General features: G+C 42.6%; 1 protein-coding gene across 1 annotated transcript in view; it reads left to right on the top strand.

Moving 5' to 3' along the window:
- Positions 1 to 22,113, top strand: part of usp43a (ubiquitin specific peptidase 43a) — a gene marked incomplete at its 5' end in the record, with an annotated part of 72,790 nt that overhangs the window by 12,304 nt on the left and 38,373 nt on the right. The window contains one exon of the mRNA XM_079277905.1: positions 15,354 to 15,457. Within this exon, the coding sequence (XP_079134031.1) occupies positions 15,354 to 15,457 (104 nt within the window). The remainder of the gene's footprint in view (positions 1 to 15,353; positions 15,458 to 22,113) is intronic.

The following is a 22,113-nucleotide window of genomic DNA, read 5'->3' as shown; positions in this document are numbered from 1 at the left end:
CGGCGGATGGAAGAGTTTTTTGGGGGGAGTGTTTTAAAACCCTCTCTTGCATGTTTGACAAGAGCAGACAGTGATTGGCCTCGCCTGCTCTCTGCTTCTTCCATCTCAGCTTCCCATTTTTACGAGCACTGATTCTCTTTTAGGTCAGGAGTGTTTTTTTCTCCTTCCTTTTACTCGATACTACAGCTTGCCTTCTCCCACGCGCACACACACACACACACACACACACACACACACACACACACACAAAAGCACATGCGTGCAGTTGACCGTAGTACAGTAACTCAAGGTGTGCACTGCCACCAACAACAAGCATGCAGGTGGACATTCACTGTCAGAGGCTTTTAATGGATCGTACTACGTGAATGAAATATTCAGGACATTTAATTAAATACATTAATGTTTCAAAGGATGTCCTCCTTTAAATAGTTCAAGAACATCTGAAAGATAAACTTCTGTCTATGCAGAGAGAGAGGGGGGAAAGTCAGACGGAGGGGAGTTGGTAGAGAGGTTCCTCTAATGAGGATTAGGGGTGAATTGAGGACTACGGGGAAGTTAATGGAAATTGGACTGTGAATGCTGCAGGATTCGGTGCTTACATTCTGAGCATAAAAGGCTTTTTCAAAAAGAGTTCTGCCCAAACGTTGAATTTAAAGACCTTCACATTCCATCATTTCATATCTTCTTTTTATTAGGACTGTATTCAAAGAGGTGAAAGTAAATTCTCGGCCCAGGAAAAAAAAATAATATCACTATCGCTCTTATATACCAACACTCAGTAATGGTTGTTGGACAACATTGGAGCTCTATGCGTATACTGTATATAGGAAGTGGACGTCGCCCATTGGTTTGTGGACTACGGTTTTGAAGATTCCAGTTCGACATTTCGGGCCGTTGCCATCTTTGTTTTTGGTCGTCTCCGTCTTGGCTTTTTGGAACCAGAAGTGACACGAGAGAGAGAGTGGAGCTGAGTAAACTGAACGTAAACGCTGAACACGACATTTTTAGGCAACCAAAATGATACAGTTAAGTTCCATGAACTGAGAACACACTGTGTAGTGTCAGGAGTGTCAGGAGGTCGTCTATTAGGATATTTGGTGGGTCTGGTTTTTGTACATCATAAAAGGTGTAAGTCTATCACCGCACACTGATGAGTAAAATCGTATTCGTACCCGTTTTTGAGGCCCACAGTGAGTTGTTTTACTAACTGCAGCCCACGTTCATCTCATTTGTTTAAATCCCTGCAGGCTGTCGAATTTACACAGCCGGTTTTCTGATAAGACGATCGGAGGAAACGTTGTAAAAGTCTGTGGATTCAGGTATGATATCCCACGTGTGGTATTTGCAGTAATTAATGTGGGGATAAAGATCACTGTTTGGCTGTTAGTCGCTCACGTTGTCACCCTCTCATTATCCTCTGTCCTCCGTGGGATCAGTGTTTGGCTGGGAGAACTGGTTCCTGCTGGCAACTGAAATGCTTTTTGTTGGTCTCATCCAAGGTCATTGTTCAGCGCAACTTCCACACTCGCCTTTTTTTTTCTTTTTTTTTTACAAGCGTTTCCTCCCTATATGGTCGTGTCGGCGCCTGTAGAACGTGACATGGCAGTCTGACCTGTTCCTGTTACCTGTTCATCCATTCGTCATCATTGTCCCCTGAGCTGCAAAAGGAAATATTTATATACCACTCAAGTTGAAATCCAGTGAACAATGATAAAAATACAAAAACAAACTGTGTTGGATGATTGTGGCAAAACACGATACGTTCTTTAAAGGTGAAAGCAAGCGTAGATCCTTATTCTCTCAGCAGTGGGTTAATCAGCTAGTTATTTGCAGTGTGACACTTTAGATTGTGGTCGACTCTGCGTGGGCTGTTTTTTTTTGTGTTTTCCTTTTGGTTTTAGCGAGGCTTAAGTGTTAATGTGGCAGATTTTGCAGAAGGATAAAGGATTTAAGAAACAGACGTGAACCTTGCAGCTCAAAAAACCAGTAAAGCAGCATTATTACTCACTCAAATGAGTCTATGTGTTCCTATGTGAGCTTTTGAGTGGTAATTTCCAAAACAAAACCCACCTCAGAGGGACCAACTAAGGCTTTAGTAGTGTCTTTGTGAGACGCATTAAATACGACCTTTTCAGTCCTTGTTTTCTGGTCATTTCTTATCTTAAAGCTCAGAGCAAAAAGCCAATGTTATCGTTTATTGACTTTCAGTATCATGTCTGTTATGTAATGCACACTGATGTATCACATGTCAATGCATTAAACATCTTAATATGAAATTGCATTTAGAAAACATAAAAATGTTCTCAGGAATGTTTTTCTATCATGTCATTCAGCCTACATGTTGAGATCTACCGGGCGTCAACCAGTACACAATACAGACTCCTCCCTCTTAGTGGCCTTAGTGGAAATGTGTCTCTAAGCTCAACCAAGATCTCCTCCACTGAAGTGTGGGGATTGTCAGTGGAGCGAGAGTTTATGAGGACATTAACCAGCCTTATGGGTGATCACCTTTGGGTTTAAAGTTCTCAGCCTGTCTTTTGGTACGAGATCTGTCCCCGGCTTTCCCAGAATGCCGAGTGCTCCTTTTCTGTTGGGGAGAAGAGACTCTGGCGCCGGTCACCTCAAAGCTCCTCTCAAAAGCGACGGGCAAACACCCTCACAAGATCACCCCTCTTTAGGGACTAATTCATTATCTCCCCTTTATCTCGATCAGTCGTATCAATTTGTTTATTTCTCTAAATAATGATTTGTTCCGATGAGAGACACAGAGTGAGGAACACAGAGTTACACAGAGAGAGGGAGCGAGGGAGGGATGGCTCGAGTCCCTGCTGCTGAGCCAGATTTGGTTGTCAAAGCCGTGCCAGGAGCTCTTGTCTGCTTATTTTTCTGTTCCGCCTTTGTTTTGGGCCGACTGGCATCGCCATAGTAACAGCCGGTACTGGCGGCACTCTGCGCTGCATAAAAACGTAGCGGGTACACGCAGGGCTCTTCAGGTAGGGACAGGCCTAACATCAGAGGGAAGTTACAGTGAAGCGTTTGGCCTTTGATCCTCACAACTAAGTGAGATTAATCAACATTAGCGAACAAAACGGGTGATCGGGTTTTCACAAGAAGGTCCACGCTGGCTTGACGCTGCTAAGAATCCGAGTTACCCATAGATATGCACAGAGACTGGAGGTGAAACCGGCTAAAAGCCTTAAACTAACCTCCAGAATACCGATGAGGAATTGTAATTCTCTGTAAAGTTACGTATTAAAGGAAACAAAAGTTGAATATCCTGTAAACAATCTGATTTGGCTGGAAAAATCTTTACTCAAATGTAGATTTTTTTATTATTTTTTTAAGACCAGGTGAATATCAGTTAACTAGTTGTGACAGTCATGTGACCGCGTGCCAAGTTCCAAAAATTCATAGGCGCAGCTACTGCGAGCCGGCTTCACTACTGCGAGTATAAACTAAGCTTGAGAGGTGTGTGTGTGTGTGTGTGTGTTTTACGGTTAAAATGCCTGGTGGTTTCAAACCGCTATCTCCCAGACTGCCTTGTTACCGTGTAAGCCTGCTTTGAATAGGCCGCATTAACGGCGGCCGTTTGGAGCTGAAAGAATAGGGTCGAGTCAGCCACTTTACTGCGCGGACAGCGTTTCTTTCGTTGCTCCCCTTCTCTGGATAGAGCGCTCCCCTCCTCCCTCTGTGGCCCCGACAGAGCCTCATTCTTTATCTCTCTCACTCTCTCTTTTCTCCCACTTTCTTTTCTGCCCATCCTCTGTTGTAAGGTTCTGAACCGAGGTACAGAGAGTCTGACTTGTTGAATGTTGGGTGGATCTGTTTCAGGTGTGTGTAGTCTCTTCACACTGAGCGAAATGTGACAGCAAATAGCTTGTTAGTTTTGCTAAGTATTAACAATTACTAATCGATTGGCAGTCCATAGACAGAAAATGTATGAAGCACCAATGTCAAACCTTGTTCTGGCATTTAAAATGAGAAACCTTTCTTTGTTATTTCATTGAATATATTCCTTTTTTTCAAGTGGTAAACTGACAGAATTTGAAAATGTTGCTCTGGGAAATTGTTAGTTGTTATTGTCAACAGTAGTACAGAGTACGACAGCCTCATGGGGTGACTAGCATGGATGTAGACTTTTAGTCTCGTTGAGTAAGTGGTAAACAAACACTGCTGGTTGCACATATTTTTCTTAACATCCTCCTGTCACACCGCGGCCTTTGAATCCCCCTCTTATCTCTGCCTTTAACAGTGTTTCCTCCTCAATTATTGGTCCTCTGTGTATTTGCTTTGTCTCTCTCTTCCTCCATCTTGTCTCGTTGACCTCAAGCCACCTCTGCCATGCCGCCTTTCCAGGTCAGAGAGTCTTTCAGCGCGGCTTGAGTCGCTATTGGCAGCCGTTTATTTAGAAAGTGAGCTGAAATGAACCAATCTCCAGTCCTCTCACAGTGTTGACAAACTCTCAGGTGTAACACACACACACACACACACACACACACATGCTCGCTGCCATTAAAACCTGGCCTGTGCTGATATGTGAGTGCCATTCAAATGCTCTGGTGGTGGAAAGGCACTCTCTGAAAGACAAGAGCGGATCTGGGTGTCTCCTGAAGCAGCCGGCATCTATGTCAACATTGACTCGCCTAATTCGCACTCTCAGTGGGAGACGTCATCTCTTCCTGCAGGAGGCCGAAAACATCAAGCTGATAGCAGCAGTGGGCTACTTCAGCGCAGAACACACTCAAATACACACACACACACACACACAAAGACAAACACGCTTAATAAGACAGTAACTGCACACACACACACCTCATCAACACCTCATAAAGGTTCATGAAGGTGACCAGAGTAGATGAACCAAACGCGTCGCACAGTCCAGTCAATTAATTATACAGTTGTTAAAATGTGGTTGTGACTGTTTGCTGTTAAGACTGTTCATATGAGATGATTAACGGTGATCCGCAGCTCTAGCGAGCTACAATATTGGTGAAGTGTTTCAGAGATGGAGGGAGAATGCTGCTCGTGGTTTAGCTTAGCCTTCTGCTAACCTCATCTGAGCGAGAGTGCATCATCGGCCCATGTGAGCTAATATATTGTAGTGTGTGTGTGTGTGTGTGTGCGTCTGTGGGAATGTGTGTGTGTGTGTGTGTGTGTGTGTGTGTGTGTGAGAGCATGCAGTGATGACTCAGAGCAGTTGCTGGCAGCTCAGGTGAACGTGTTAAGCCCCTTGAGCCAGCCAGTTGATTAGAAATGTGGTTTGAGACGATAACTGAATCGCCGTCTCTCCTCAGTCGGACACCATTTATTTTTCAGAAATAGTTTTTAGTCTCAATAAAAGAGGTGTTTTTCTCCCCAACTGCAGCTTGGACCGCTCAGCACATAGACACAGTAAGATTATTTAAGAAAATACCATTTCCTTGTTGTTATTTGACAGAAGTGTCTTTGGGTCCCTTCTGTTCAGGTATAGAACACTTTCCAGCTGACATTGACATGTGAAATTTGGAGGCCTCTAGTGGTGAGGTGACAAATTGGAACCAACTGAAACTTCTTTCGCTGCCAGGCAAGAATGAGAACGATGATGGGCCTTCACGAAAAACTTGTATGACCCTATCTAGAGCCAGTGTTTGGTTTGTCCGTTCTGGGCTACTGTAGAAACACGGTGGTGCAACCCGCTCGACATGTAGATACAAACGGCTCATTCTAAGGGGACAAAAACCTAACAATTCTTATTTCCAGGTGATCATACACAAAAGAAAACATACTTATATAATGTTACATTACATGTCCTCTCAGTCAAAAGACACCAAGAGTGAAAACCACTGAAGCTGCTGCTGCTCAAACGTAGGCTGGAACGACTGGAATAAATTGAAAACATCCAGTCAGTAAAAAATCCAGGCAAAGTCTCTCTCCTCAGTTTACAAACTCTCACCTGCTTTAGACCTGAAGGGTTGTGAAAGGTTTGTAGTTTCCCTCGACACAGAGAAAGGAGGGTGTAATTATAATGGATTCCAGAAGGGATCGGTCCCTTTTGTGTGATGCAACTCGCAACTGTCCATATGATTAGTGTGTTCGAATCCAAACTGTCAAATTGACATCAAAGCAAGGAGGAATACACACGTTTTGACTCAATCCTCAAACTTGTGTCTTTGGAAATGGAGAAGTCCATTACTTTAGCGCGGCGCCATCACCCTGGTATCATTGTAAAATGTCACATAACCAAACTACACGGTTTACTGTTACAGAGCACTTTCTTCAATATTTATACATAACCTATATCCTAACTTTAATTTTGCGGCTTGGTTTGGGGCAATTTTGTTGAACGGAAGATAAATGTGACTACCTTTACTAAAATTGTATTTCTTAAGATTCTGTTTTTTTTGCTTGACTGGACCTTTTATATTAGCTTATTCTACTTGGAGTACATATATTATTCCATACATTTCTATTCCATAGAAATATTTTAATGTCGTCATGTATATACTGAAGGCTTTGATTACTGTAGGGCAGTGATTCTCAACTGGTGGGTCGTGACCCAAAAGTGGGTCGCGGGCCTTTGCCTGACAAAAAAGAAGAAAAAAAAAAGTTGTGATTTCATTTTGAAGGGCATTTTTTTTATGCAGCGGAATTATTCCAGCATGTACGGCACTTGTTCAGTGGTGCAGGAAAAACACAGACCAATGCGTTGTGAATCACATCACGTGATGAAGCTCAGCCAATCAAATATGAGTATTCTGACAAGTTTCCTGACTTGAGTGAGATGTACACACACCGTGACACACAGGGAGAGACGAGGATACAGAGAGCAGAGCAGGACTATTGAGGTGTGGGTTGTGAAAGTCAAATCATAGGACGATCTCCAAAAGAGAAAAATGTCCAGAAAGACCAGAGTCATTAGACTCTGACTGGACAGACTCACTGAGGTGAATTCTTAAAACACTAATTTCTCTTTTTGGAAGATGAGAAAAATATAATATCCTGGCTTTTTCACTTCACCCTGAATGGACTGAGTTTAAAGCTGCAGCGTAATTCAGTGAAAATATTTTTTTCTAAATTGAATTTCATTACGTAATTTATTTTTTGATCCAGCTGTTATTTTACTTGAAATGAGAAGAACATGTATTCATGTATTTCTAATCCATCCAGTTAAATTTGAAAAATGAGAATAATATTTGTTAAAATATAATTGATGTGTTCTTTCTTTATTTGATTTGACAGTTGTTTACTACACAGAGACGTTACTACTACTAGACAACATGAATATAGATATACCTAAATTATATATATATATATATATATATATATATATATATATATACATACATACACACAATCAACTTTTCATCCTTCTTTATCCAATATATGTATGTATGTGTGTATGTATGTATGTATGTATGTATGTATGTATGTATGTATGTATGTATAAATTATATATATATATATATATATATATAAATAAATAAATAAATAATTTGGGTGGTGGGTCCCGCAGCCAGACCAGTTGAGAACCACTGCTGTAGGGTATACATCTGTAGGGTATACATCATATGAAGGAATCAGAATGCATGAAACAGTTTTCTTTTATTGTGCTAACTGTAAAATAAAATTAACTTAGACTCTAATAGATATGGCAACTTTAATGGTGTGTCCTTTTCCACATGAAGTATAACACAAAGATATTTGCATGAACTCTGTATAAACTGACCACAGGTCTGCTGTTGTTGAAAAGTGGGCGACTGGTCGTCAGTGTTGTTGGTATAATGTTGGGAGAGCAGTATGGCTGAAACTTCCAAACAGCAGACTCCTCAAGTTGATCTTGTGCATCTCCCGTCTCTCTTTCTTCATCCACCATCTCTTTTTTCTGTCCTTGAATGTAGCGAAGGATCCTCTCCCAGCTGCTAACAGACTATTATGCTACTAGCTGAGAATGTATTTGCCACCACAGCAAAAAAAAACAACATCAAAGAAAACCAAACACTCCGTGATAGTATAGTATACAGTAGATTTAATGATTTCAACTTATATACAATCAACTTTTCATCCTTCTTTATCCAATACAAATGTGCAAACAGACATCTGTAGGACACCATTAAAGCAAATAACTTAAATTAGGGAGTTGTGAAAATAAATTATAAAAATTATACTTTGGCCATCATTTTACAAGATATTTAGCATATCAGTATTTGCTGTCATGCTCTCCGTCTCAAACGTAGCTTAACTGTGGTCAGGTGATGTGCTACTTCAGCACACTTTAGGGACAAATATTATGTAATATTCAGGGTTCACATTTTTAATACAATACACTTGATACATGTGAGTGCACATGAGGACAAAAAGGTTGAGCCAGGAAAAAACCCCAGTGTACGGTTATTTTGATACTTAATAATAAATAAAAAAGAACCCATTGTAACCATTGTCAGTTCAAGCTGTTCCCAGTCGTTCTGCTCCATGACGGAGGAAGCTACAAATGTTTTCGGGGAACCTTTTAAGCCTTCAGTGGTTGCTGATTCAAGTTAAAAGAAGAAAACAATATATATATATAATTTAGTTTCTTGATTGATAATTTAATTAGTGTGTCAGCGCCGTGGTTGTAACGTTTTGCAGCTATAAAAACTCGCCCACCCACTCTTTCCCACTTTAAACCAAACTCCCACTCACTCCCCAGCACGCCATAGAGGAGCGCCTCGGTACCGTCTCACATGAATGCGCACCACGGGGAATCAGCGGGGGCTTCTGATGACGGCGTATGTTTTCATGTAGGGATTGCAGTGTGAGGATCTCTGGAGGGTAGCGGCGGCCTCTGCCAGAGGCGCTGGGCCAGAGAGATTTACAGAGGGCCGCACGGGAGACATGTTTCACCGATGGCACAGAATTGAGCCCGCAAAACCAAAAGGTGAGGAGCAGAAGAAGCCAACTCGGGTCACAGTGAGTGACGCCAACCGTCCTGCTGATGGAGGGTGATTTACATCACAGCCGCCCGCTACACTGGGTCCTTAATCTTGTCTCACGCTGTGCTGTAGGGGAGCCTTGATGGGATAAAGATAGCACACTTTAACTGTGTGCTTACAAACATTTTTTATTTTTTTATTTTTTGTTTTGCATCTTTCCGTGACTGAATGATTTTTGACAGTTGCCAAAATCTTGCATGTTGTGTGGTGTTGTCCTGCTGTAGGTAAAGAAAGACAGACAGGGAGGGAGGGAGGGAGGGAGGGAGGACGAGAAGAAGACAGCAGCACATGGAAGCCGCAGGTGGGGGAGAGATAGGCACGATACAGCTGCTGCAGGATCCCTAAGACAGCCAGAGGAGCAATCTGCTCTTTGTTTTTTAGCTTAGCTGTGTGCATGTAGTGCTGACCACACACACACACACACACACACGCACACACACCAGGTGAGTTCCAGCCGTGGAGTGAGGTTGACTAATCACCAGCAACAAGGACATTAGCACGTTTGTAATTGGTCGCCGTGGCGCTGCTTTGTTTCGATATGTGAGGAAAGACGCCCCATTAGGTTTCACAGACATCATAAATTATTGTGTGACAAAAACGTAACAAGCGCTCTTGTTCCTCACGACATCGCCAGTACAGTCGGCCACACAGAGGAGCTGACGACCTGTTATTAATGTGACAATACAGTGGCTGTGGCTGTGCGTCCTTGAAGTTTAAGTGTGTCGAACAACAGCGGGCCGAAAGCGCAACAATCTCGCTGACGCACTACTATACCCATGAGTCCTTAAGAGAATAACACAAATGAAGCAGACGCCTCCAGCTGTAACCAGCTGACAGCCAGCCGATTGAATCATAGCTTCCAATCGGCCACACACCAATCGCAGCCCACTCTCACTTCAAGGAGGTTTTCTTTTAAATATGACTCTCTCCTCACTGATTCATTCTACACCTATGCGGTTACAGACCGGACTGCTGGCAAATCTTTGCCTCCTTCTCCCCAGCCTCCACCCCTTTTTTAGTTCAGAGTTCATCATTCATGGCAAATGGTTGAAATGTATTTAAAAAATGTACTTCTGGCTCATTCCTGTAAACCCTTGGGGGTTGTTGCTCGGTGCCTTCTGTTTTGGCTTGGTAGCTGCTGGTAGCGCCAAGTTTATCTGTATTTCCATTTGTTGCAATAAATGGTTAAAATCTATGAAAAGAGTGTTCCTGACTGAAATACAGGCGTTTCAGCTGGAGCACACTGAGCTCTGAAAGTAAAAGTAAATCTGAAGAAATCTATTACACCGCCGGGGGGCATGTAGATGCTGCCGGTAATTTTGTCCCCAAGCAACAGGAGGCGGTTGAATGTGGCCTAGATCTGTTGGGAGGTTGTTGTTGGTTTTTTTTGTTGCACCCAGTGTGACAATTGAACAGCTTAGTGCTACTGAATATTAGTATTCGCTTGCTATTGCCGCGGCCGGCCCCCGCATCTATTTCTGGCAGAGCTGGAGCGGCGTCGCGGTGGCATTCGTTATTCCCTGGGTGCTAAATAAAGAGGCACAGTGAGGCGCTCTCTCTGTCTCTCTCTAGCTGTCTCTCCCTGTGTTTTAACAGTGCATATCTGCAGCATGTATATATATATTTTTTTTACAGCATGTGGTTTTGCAAGATAGACAGTTTCTGTCTCCCTATCTCTATCTCTTACCGTCGCACAATGGAGCAGTCTGTTTATCTGCTCCCAGATCTGCCTAAGAGGTTGATGACCTGCCCCATGTGGTGCGGTGAAAAGCCCTCGTTCTGATCAATTATGCATTGAGAATTAAGTATCAAAGCCAGTCTTTGTCTCCCACTCACATTCCCCCTCCTCTCCATCACAAACAACTTTCTTTCTTGGCACTTTATGTGCTCAGCGAAATTAAATGTGTATGAGTGAGAATGCAAAAATGGTCACAGCAGTATGGCTGAACTGCAGACTTCCAGTTTTTTTTTTTTTAAAGAATCAAAGAAACCACGCAGAACATGCTGGTAGCGATGAATGACGGTAAAAGGCTTCACACTTTACAGTGGCATCTCATGTGCATCTGCAGCGCTTAACGGCTCTCTTAAGGTGAATGTGAGGGCAATTTCAAATCCCACACTTCAAAAATGATGCGTTCAATCTCTCTGGGAATCGCATGCTCGTGCAAACACCATTATCTCGCAACCATTGAGCACAGAGTACCTGCCACGCTCTTGTCCTTGTGCTTTTATTAGCAGAGTTGCCTTGAAGTTGTAGCGTGATCTGTTTTATTGAAATTGCACAATGGATACTAGTAATTACAAAAAAATACGAGTCGAGTTTGTTTACATTTTGCCCTCATTCACACAAACACTGATTACTCCGGACTCTTGGGCCACACTGTGGCTGATGAAAACATCCTCTGTTCCCATATGTTGATTGAGGGGAATGAGGCCAGGGTTGCCATGGTGATGCTTGTAACCGAGTCTGTCTCTGGAGGGTCTGAGGATTGTTCTGCATTGTCCTCCAGAGAAGAGACTCCAAAAAAAAAAAGAGGGCGAAATGGAGTCGGTCACGGCTCGGCCTGTGATTTTCAAATGAGAGGTGGTAAACACGGCATGTGAAATACATCAGCATTGTCATTTATAATGACATAAATGCATGCAGAGGCAAATGAAAGAAATCTCATTTGATTCAGTGAAAATATGGCTCAGCTGTAAAATCATACATGATTGCCAGAGATTTAGAAAATAAAAAATCCAACTCAAAATCATATGCGGTCAATGCGAGATTCAGAAGCTCTGTAGTTGTATAGTATACTATAGTATAGTAGTAATTCTCTTTTTTCGTTCTGGCGCCCCAACTCTCTGAGTGAAAACCGATGCTCACGAGCACAAAGTGGAAATTGAAGTCAACTTTAAATCACTCCTGCTGCATCGCGTGGTCCCCAGGTGCCGACGAGTCCCTTGTCCAATCTCTACAGCTCAAACAGGACGTCTGAGCCGCCCGGGACGGAGGCACCGCCCTCTGTGCAGCTCACACGTCACTCTGTTCTTTCCCTGCCTTGATTACGCTTGTATCTTACATGTAGCCACGTCAAGACGGGTGTGATGTATTTTTTTTTTTTTTCCCACTTACCACTCGAGCAGATGGCTGAGGTGTGGGCACGTGGAAAACACGGCTCCCGACCAGCTGTTCGTAGCCAATCAGCGTCTTCTTCTGCGTCGACTCTTTGGCGACCTCGCCAGACACCGTAGCACTTAATTGGAAATCTTGTCCTGTGGTTTCAGTCAGAAACAAAAGTTGGAGATACAACTACTATTAAGCGGCGACTTGAAGAACAGTTTTTATTCACTTAGTAGAGAAAAACAAAACATGAAAGACAAGGCCAAGACTGGAGATGTGCTGAAGGTGGAGTTTGAAAGTAAACTGTCACACAGGAGACTTCTTTGTGCTTTTGCTTCATTATGTATTCTAGAAAAGAGACATCCTGGGAGAAGATTTCCAAAAAAGCAGCTCATTGTTCAAAGCGAATGCAATGATTGGATTTTGTTTCAACAACAGTGAATCGTCATCAAAGTTGGATTGTCATTATACCGGTTCTTGCAGCTGTCTTATTTGTCGTTCATGGCGATTGCGGTGAAGCCAAAGACAATTTTGTGGACAATAAAGTTTCGAACCAACTAATCTCGGCCTGACGACAGATCCGACTCTGGGTTTGTATCTCCTGATGTTTACACTCCGATTAGCAACCGGAAAAGCGAGACGACGTCTTCGACCTGGTTTTTTCACAAGCGATCAGTTCGCAAGCTGATATGAAACCAATAAAAAGCGAAATCACCACCATCGCACCACAGCTGGTTGTTCCCAGATTGCATCGTCAGCGTTACTAGTAACACCTGTGCTTTTCGTAAAACTAACAGGTCAAACGTCTGCAGTAAAAATGGAAAAAAAGGCCTCTTGTTCACGCTGACTCACTGGCAAGTCCTACTGGGACATCTGATGGAAGTGAGACATCGTTAACGTTATTTGTTTCAGCTGTGCTTTTCCGGTGTTTTCACTCCCGTAGACCTGTTGCTGTCCGCGCTCTGTGGGTGTGTGCAGACTCTGCTTTAGTTTGCGTCTGCTTCACTTTCTTCTTAGTTTTATTGCAACTCCGTTCCACCCAGTGTCAACCTGCCCAGAGTTGTTAGGCAGCGTGATTGAAAACACCTGTGTGGGTGTGCGGGGTCTTCTAAAGAAACCTGCGGAGCACAATTTATTAATTCCTTTACAGTGCCAAAGAACTAGTGTGACAGTATAGTAGAAGAAGAATGAGTTGAAGGGTGGTTTTCTTTTGTATAAGCGGCCCGAGAGGATGCCTGTTAACCTGCCTGAATCATGCTCCTACAAACGTAACGATCGTTGCTGTGCACATGGATTTTACCTTAAAGGTGCATTGTTGCTCCACTGTTACAGCTGTAAAAAAAACCTGTCTTAAATTGTGTAGTTATAATCATGCGGCAACCCTACTGGTTCTGAAAAGGGAAGTCAATGCAGAAGTGCCTTAAACTCAATTTTCTTTCATTCTCTCTCATGGCCAGCAGAGATGGCTGTGGTTGCCAAAGGAATATATCTCTAAGGGAATAACTCTTATTCTCACTTGATTTATTACCTCAGTACACGTTGTAAACAGTTTATGGTCTCAATCGCCAGTTTTAAGTCTTCAATACAGCTTGATGATTTAGTAAATAATGGTCCCATTTAGATTCAAACAGACCATAAAGCAGAGTAGGCTTTAGGACTTGTGATTGACAGGTTGCTACTTCTCTGTGTTTTCGTCTTAGAACTTTAACCCTTTCACAGTTTGTGGACGGTAGTCATAAACTTTTTTGGTCACCTAAAAATGCCTTATTCAGCGTTTGGGTGTACTTATGCTGCGTTCAAGACAACCCTAATTTTCCTTGTTTAAGTTTCATAGTTCTGACCTCCAAGTGACAAACTGATGTGTCTTTGGCAAGTGCACACACAATTGATCTCTCAGCACTGCAGCCTCTACATTTTTTGGGGGCATTGTTTTGCTATACGATAGCATATATTGTCTTAAAGAATACAGGCAGATCGACAGTATTTACGTTGCCTTTTAGTTGATGGTTTACCATTTGCAATGTGCGCTTCAATTGTGTGAGGTCAGATAAAAGCTTCTTCGTGAAGTCGGATTGATGGATTTGCCCCGAGTTTAAAAGTAAGAACTCTGACTTTGACCAGCGTTCCATTGTACTTTTTCTGGTCGGAGGTTACAAATGTTTCGAGTTCCGAGTTGTCTGGAGCGCAGCATAAGCGCCACCCTCTCGTTTCCCTTCTGTTTGCAAAAAAAACAAACAAGATGGCGACGGCCAAAGTTCGAGGCTTCGAAACAGCAGTTTAAAAAACAATGGCTGCCTTTGGCTTTTTTCCTTTTATTCCTAATATGATGCACGCAACAGAACTACATGCAGCAGCAGACCTCAACTGAACCGCTTGTGTGTTAAATCATGACCACCTCGTGTTCACTGACTGCTTCAATGTCAGCTATACAAGATAAAGATTCGTCAATCTATTGCTCTGTTTCCTTGAGTCACAGTTGTCCATCTTTTATTCATCGGCGTCATTCTTTTATTCCTGTGTTTGTCTTTAAAGTCTCTCTGCCCTCCTGCTGAGTCCGACGCAGCGTGCGGGGCATCCGAGTCATTTAGCTTATTCAGCAGACCTCAGCGTGACACCAGTGAGGATGGTTGACATCTCAAATATGTCTCTGACTCCAAACGGTGTTGACTGATTAGCATTTAAACTTTCCCTCTCTTTCAGACGGATGAAATCCCCTCCATGCTGTAACATTTTATGATTCACCTTTTTTCTCTCCCCCATTTAATTGAATTGGTTCTCCCTCTTAATCTATATCCATATCTCTCTGTTTCTCGTCTCCTAGTTTATGGAAGAAGTACTTTTTTTTTTAAGTATATTGTCTCTAAATAATGAAGGCAAAGGGAAAGAGATTGAGTTATTCTTTTAGCTCACATTTTGTCCATATCTACAACTAGGTCTGGTTAAAGCTGCTATATACTACACGAGGGCTCATTGGCTTCTGTGAAAGAGAGTTTTGCATTCTCTCCCTGTGCAACAAGAGAAGCGTCATATATCTGATGCCTGACTCAACAGAATGAAGGCAAATGGGATCCACTTCTCGCATGCAGCCTCAATTTGTAACAGACAGACAACAATGTATTTGTAAAAGAAAGTCTTCTCTGCTGCAGCCTTAATTCATTTATTGTGGCTCGTAGGCAACTCGTGTTCTTATTCCTATTTAATGTCATTCTGAAGATGATGGTGTGTATTTATGAATCTGCCTGCAAAGTATGTTCTCATAAATGTATTCCATGTCCACTAAAGCGACCATTTGTCTTCAGGGACCCAGTTCGTCGGAGGATCCTTCCAGCTCCAGTTCAGCCGGCATGCAGCAGCCTCGAGATCGACACAGTTTTGTCCACGAACACTTCCAGGCTCAGTACAGGTGAGCAGCACAGACGTGAGCAAGCGTGCTCACAGATTACAAACGTGTTTTTTTTTTAAATAGAATAACGATGTAAATTGTAACGCTGACAATAAGTGACCCTACACACACACACACACACACACACACACACACACAACCCTCATCCTTAACCCTTTGATACACAACATGGGTCAAAAGTGACCCGACGGAGTTTTAATAAAGTGTGATAGGGGCGTGGTTTGAGTGTGTGATGGGGGCGTGGTTGTGGTTTAGGTATGTGATAGGGGCGTGGTTTGAGTGTGTACTGGGGGCGTGGTTTAGGTGTGTGATAGGGGCGTGGTGTGAGAGGGTGTGGTTTAAGTTCAATATCAGTGTTATCGGTTGTATGGTCTATGTTATGTGTGAGTGTGAAAGTAAATATTTCATATATTAAATGTGTAATTCTTTGGTCCAAACCACTGCTAAAATAATAATAAATAAAAAAATCATTCTTATAATATGTCTTATTTAAATTTTTATCACATTTCATCATTGTTCAAAGCGAATGCAATGATTGGATTTACACATTGTAAACTTGATATAGTAATACAAAAACTATTTTGTTCATGAATTAAGAAAGGAAAAATTTAAATAAGGATTTGTGGTAATCAAAAACAAGATATTTAATGAATACTTTGAATATTAAATGATGAAATATATTGATTTCCAAAAATATAGCAACGAAACCCACGAAATAACAATGTAGGTCAATACGGGTCATTTTTGACCCATGTTGTGCCTTAGAAGGGGTTTGTATAGCTTGTGTATCAAAGGGTTAAGTCGTCTGAGTCTTTAGTGCAGTAGCATCTTATTTTTCCAGTTATTTTTCTCCCGGTGTGTCCTTGAGTAACATCCCGGCTAACAAGCTTACCGTGTAACTGCACACCGCAAAATGTGGGACTGTGGGATTCACCTGAGGGGGTTTTGAGTAAGATGTGGATAAATATAGAGAGAGGAAGTGAAAGAAGATGAGATGTTTTCCTTGCAGGGCACCTGCCTCACATGTTGCAGGTTTTAAGGACAGTTGTGACAGACGGAACAGGCGTTTCTCATTTCTGTTGTGACGTTGCTGGCGGCGATTACAGTCCTACTTCTACATAAATAACTTCATGTAAATACATAAACAGTAGTGTAAAGCGCTGCAATTGTCGCCTAATCTGCTGATTCTTTTTTTAGTTGGGCATATAATAGTTCATATTTTGAACATACTCTAAATGCTTTCATCCATATTTTTATGACACCTTCAATCATGTGTTTCTACGTATAACTGTTAGTCGCAATATTCAAGAGTAAATCACTATATTATTGAGAAGCCCTAATGAGCAGTGACACTCATTAGAATGGTCATTAGTTTAAAAAAAGTGAAGGTATGCATTATTTCATATAATAACCTGCTCGCAGATAAAAGACTCTTCTACATCGGGTACATTTACATCCCAGACCAGTGATGTTCATTCATGTCACTTTATAACTACATTCAGAAATGAAGCGCTCACCCAGTCTTCATTTCCTCACTTAACAATTTCTGTTCCATCTCTTACAGCCGCCACTCATATCATACAAATAAAAAAAAAAGTGTTATTCATCACTTACATTACTTTCTCAGTCCAAGAACTTAACGAAGCGCTGGCTCCTCCGCTACAAAACACATCACGAGCGCAAGTTACGCTCTAATTGAAACCGCCGAGTGTTGATTTGTTTCCAAACTCTGCGGCAGCATCATCCCCGGTGACTCACTGTCGTTTAATAAATGATGGTTTGGAATTTGTTTTCCACTCTGGGTTTCATCAGACCGTTCTCCAGTGTAAATATGCCTTTTACGCATTTGTATTCTCACCGCATTAGCCCGTCTCACCCTGAGCTGGTTTCAGTCTGCTGAGTCGGGGGACCTTCATGTGCTCTCCTCCTCTTTATTTTGTGTAATCACTGGGGAGCCGAAGTCACTCTGGCTCTAAATGCACTCCAACAAAAGAGCAATCACTCACTCTCAATTTCGCAGCGACTTATTTTTGTTTTCTTTGTTTCACCGGCTCTCGTCTCTCTCTCTCTCTCTCTCTCTCTCTCTCTCTCTCTCTCTCTCTCTCTCTCTCTCTCTCTCTCTCTCTCTCTCTCTCTCTCTCTCTCTCTCGCTCTCTCTGGCCTTCCCTCCTCCTCTCTCTGCCTCTATCACTTGGCTGATCTCTCTTTCTTCCCTCGTCTTCCTTCCTGATTCTTTTTATATCTCACAGAGATGCTCCTCAGAGAGGCATCCAGTGGAGTTGTCTGATCTGAATAAATGTTTGCGATTAGAGGCCGGGGCTGTCTTGTGGTTTGAGTTGCCGGTGTGGGAGTCGGCACTCAAGTCGCTACGTTGTGCCGCAGCGTTTGAATGAGCCTTTGTCAAAAGCCTCCCTCCCTCCCTCGCTCCTCTGTCTGTCGCTCTCAGTTTGTGGCATCTATTTTTAATGGCCTGGGAGACGTGCGGAAAGCACCGGCCTCTATCTCGGTCTTGACAAACACGATAGTTGATGATGGTTACTTTGTTTTGTTTTTTCGTTTTTTTTATATCACAGTGGCCTTTATTTGGATGCATATTCAATGTGAAAGCATTTGGGATATTACACAGTTTGTATAATACATATTGTCAGATACAAACTAGAGTTTCTATGATTTCCAGGTTTATGTAGCAATTGAAACAAAGCCAGCTGAAAAATACAGAGATGTTTTTTCTCAGTCCCTGACAACTTGAGCCGCGAGCCATAAACAAGTTATGTATGAATGCGTGATTTAGATATACGGTGAAATCTGTCCAGCATGAGACATTCTCTCCACCAATCATATATTTTTCCGCCACATCCTTTGACGACTCAACGCTTCATAGGAGAGTGCAAACTTTCTCTCATCTTCAAAGATGGTCCGCAGGGGCTCCACTTTTTCCACCCAGGTTGGGATGGGCTCGCGTTGACCCCTCCGTCTGGTCGCTCCATCCGCGGCGCAAAATGTGGCCAGACTTTGACCTCACTTACTTTGATTTTAACGCTTTCACCACCAACAGTGACTCACGCATGGTTTGTGTGGGTTTTCTGGTGAATATGAATTGTCTGAATCATATTAACTTCTGGAACTGGCTTGATACAAGAGTTTACATTCTCAAACTTTTCCTGTCTGGGATCCAAACTGTATAAGTTAAAGTTCAGGCCTCCAGACTCTTGGCTCATTAAAACATACCAATACTTTTCCACTGTGGAGACCCTCCAGAAAATCACCTGTGAAACCCAGTCCTGTGTGTGTGTGTGTGTGTGTGTGTGTGTGTGTGTGTCCACACAACGCTGGCTGGCTGGAGCAGGGAGATACCATGGAAGAGTGGCTTGTTTGGAGAATCGGTTCCACCTCACATACACAGTACTAGAGCTGCCCAATTTTAAATGTTTGGTTGATGGAAATGTTTGTCCCATAATGCAAAACACAAGGGACATGTAGCAACTACCTACAGCAGAAAATGACTTTAAAAAAATGGATCTTTAGACACTTTGAAAGCATGACACACACTCAAAGTGATCAGTGACAGAGCGACTCTGCTCACATCGTTATTGGCTTTTTAAGGGCTGCGGTTTTTCACACATTTTGTGGGGTTTTCTGTTCATTCACTTTGAACACTGAGTTATACAGTACACTGGTACGAGCTACTTCCTGTGTTTTAACTCAGCGCAGTGGGGTGACAGCTGACAGACCAGACAACCATAGGATCAGATTTGAGACAGCTAATCCCCACCTCCGTCCTAATGCTGAGGGTTAGATCGAGACATCCTTTTCTACATACTTTCATATTATTATTGATTTGTTCAACAACCGGCTAGTTCCTGCTTGTCAACTTGAAAAGTGAGTGTGCCAAGGTGTCTTCTGTTCCTTTTTAAAGGGTTTGACAAGAATCCATTCATCACCCAGTCATTAGGAAACTCGCATGTATGAAAGTTGCATTGAGAACAGGCAATCGCAATATTGTCTTTAAATTTAAAGGACTTTGCACACTGAGGGAGTTCAATTGGCATGTCAATATGTATTTTTTTTAACTGTAGAGTACTTTCCCACAGAACGCAAATATTACACAGCAAAAGAGCAATGTCGATTATTTTTTCCCGGAAAACAAATTTTTCTGAGCCTTTGCGAATAAAGGCATCAAATGGTAAATGGACTCAAAGTGCTTTTACACAAATGTCATTCACCCATTCATACACTGATGACAGGGGCTACCATGCAAGGTGCCACCTGCCCACCAGGACTATCTAACATTCACACCCATTCACACTCCGGAGGCAGAACCTATGGGAGCAATTTAACATCGACATGGACTAGCCAAGCCGGGGATCGAACCGCCGACACTGAGCCACTACTTCACTTTTTACCAGAAGGAACTCTAATTGACTCTGAGCATTTTGCTAGAAGGAAACTCAGTAAAGCGGTTTACAGTCGCTTCACAGTTGACCTCAGACAGACTGTCAGATCCAGGTAGTTGGTCCTCTGCTTATGCAAATCTATTCAACCCTTTTTATTGAGAAAAAAAAGTGCAACTGTCGCAAATTCGCATCACTACCGGTTTTGAACAGTTTTGATGCAAATTATTCACAAGCGAGTATTTCTATTTTCATGTCCTTTTCTTCGCCACAACCCCGGTGTGCAGAGGCCTTAAGAGGGAGAATTAGAAAGATAAAGAAAGTGAGTTTGTATGAGATTTAACGTGTGAGAGAGTCTCAACCGCCCCTTTAGCAGAGTTAATTTCCCCTGACAGGGGGTCTCTACTCGCACTCTCTGATAGAGAGAGATGAGTGCCCTCCAATCCACAGCCAGTGACACATGACTGACTGACAGCCCAACAGAAGAAATGTAGCTCTCTTGAGCTCTCTCTGTCTGTCACTCCCTGGAGGAGCGCTGACCTACAGACAACTATGGTATATAACGCAGCCCTAAGTTTGCTGGAGGTCACATTTTATTCCGCTGTTCCTTTAGAATCATTGCATCAGATCTGTAGGATTTGTACTTTAGCATCTAATGTAGGACAAGCCTGAGGCTGACGTGTGAATGTGCACTGACGCTTCGTACGTAATCCAGCCAGGTGTTATAAATATGCGCTCTGCACAAAACGTGGTCGTCCATCATTCTCACCAGGCCTATGTGGGATTCCGAAAGTTAAAAAAATAAATATGTTCGCCCACATTTGTCTTGACATCAAAGCATCTGGTGCTGCTGTCGCAGCGTGTTGTCACGTGTTTCTCCCTAAAAGATCACGAAGAAGTCTCGGTGTGAGGATGTGATTTTGGGCACCAGCGAGGGAAAGTAGATTAAAGTGTCATGATATTCTTGACCTTTCGTCTTTCGAGAACGGATCGTGACGAGTAATGTTTGCTGCTGGTGAATGTATCTGGCATCTAGGCTAAGTCTTCAACAGTTCTTCAATAGAAATTAAAAATACCCAGAATGAAACTCTCAACCTTTTATGAGAGGAAAGGTTTTACCAAAAGGAATGTTTTTGTTTTTTTGTAGCTCTGTTTACTCCAAGTGTAAATACCAGCAACAAACTTTGCACCTGATCCCAGGCCTCCATCCATCACTGTCAGCGGAGCTGTCGGCCGACACTTTAAATCAGGTCCGGACTGCTGTCACCAAACAATCTGGTTTCTGTGACAAGAACATTTGAGTTTAGTCGCTGCTGGGACCAAAGCTGTGCCCAGAATAATTTTTGAGGCAAATGAAACTTGGAAAAATAAAATTAAAAACTGGAACAGATGAAATTATAGCCATTACCAATTTTCAGTCTTAACACTGTGAATTTATGAGATCAAAAGGGGCAGCTCATTTTGTGTGTGTGTGTGTAAACTCTCTGCAACTTATATTTCTTTACATTTTGTTGCCACACATGACCTGGCAGTTGATTCACCAAGTTATTAGTTAGTCTCAGTTAGTTTTAACTCCCTAAAAATGTATTTTCACACTGACTTTTGACCGGACGAATTACCAACACCGATATACTAATAATAACTCCTTTAAATGAGAGTACTTATTTTTTCTTCTGTGGCCTGTCAAACCCTGCAACTCTGACAACATCAGCTCATCCCTGACACCATAACTAATGGATCACACAACTTGTATACCGTGTGTGTCATATGCCAACACCCTGACCTATTTGGTGCCACAGCACCCACATCGTTCCCTGCATTGCGCTGCAAAGCGTCTCAATTTAGAACAACGTGATACTGCATAATGTTTCGCGATGCTGCCGGTGGAGTGTTATTTATTCAGCCCCCCGAGCAGATCGGAGGGATGCTGAGCAGCTCCGTGTTTCTTTCGTGATGAATAAGAGCAGCTGCTGCTGTGTTGTGCGTGCGCCCGTTTGTGATTCCATGTGGTACAGCTCCAGGTGTTTGGTCCAAACTGAAGGATGGAGGTCTTTTGGTTTGACACCTGAACATTGCTCTGTCTATCATAAAACATCAGCAGGAATACGTATCTCCTATTCGCTTCCTATTCTTTTTCAAAAATTTTGTTCCCGCATGCACACGTGTGAATTTAAGTGTAAGTAAATGCAGAGTTTTGGGTTTGTGAGCGAATACAGCCTGTCGGTCCGCTTTCCCCCCCCCCCCCGAGTACAAATTGGAATCATT

The sequence above is a fragment of the Melanostigma gelatinosum genome (assembly GCF_949748355.1).
Source record: "Melanostigma gelatinosum genome assembly, chromosome: 11".
Lineage (NCBI taxonomy): Eukaryota > Metazoa > Chordata > Actinopteri > Perciformes > Zoarcidae > Melanostigma > Melanostigma gelatinosum.
The sequence above is the reverse complement of the archived record's forward strand: the minus strand, read 5'-3'. Positions and strand labels throughout refer to the sequence as shown.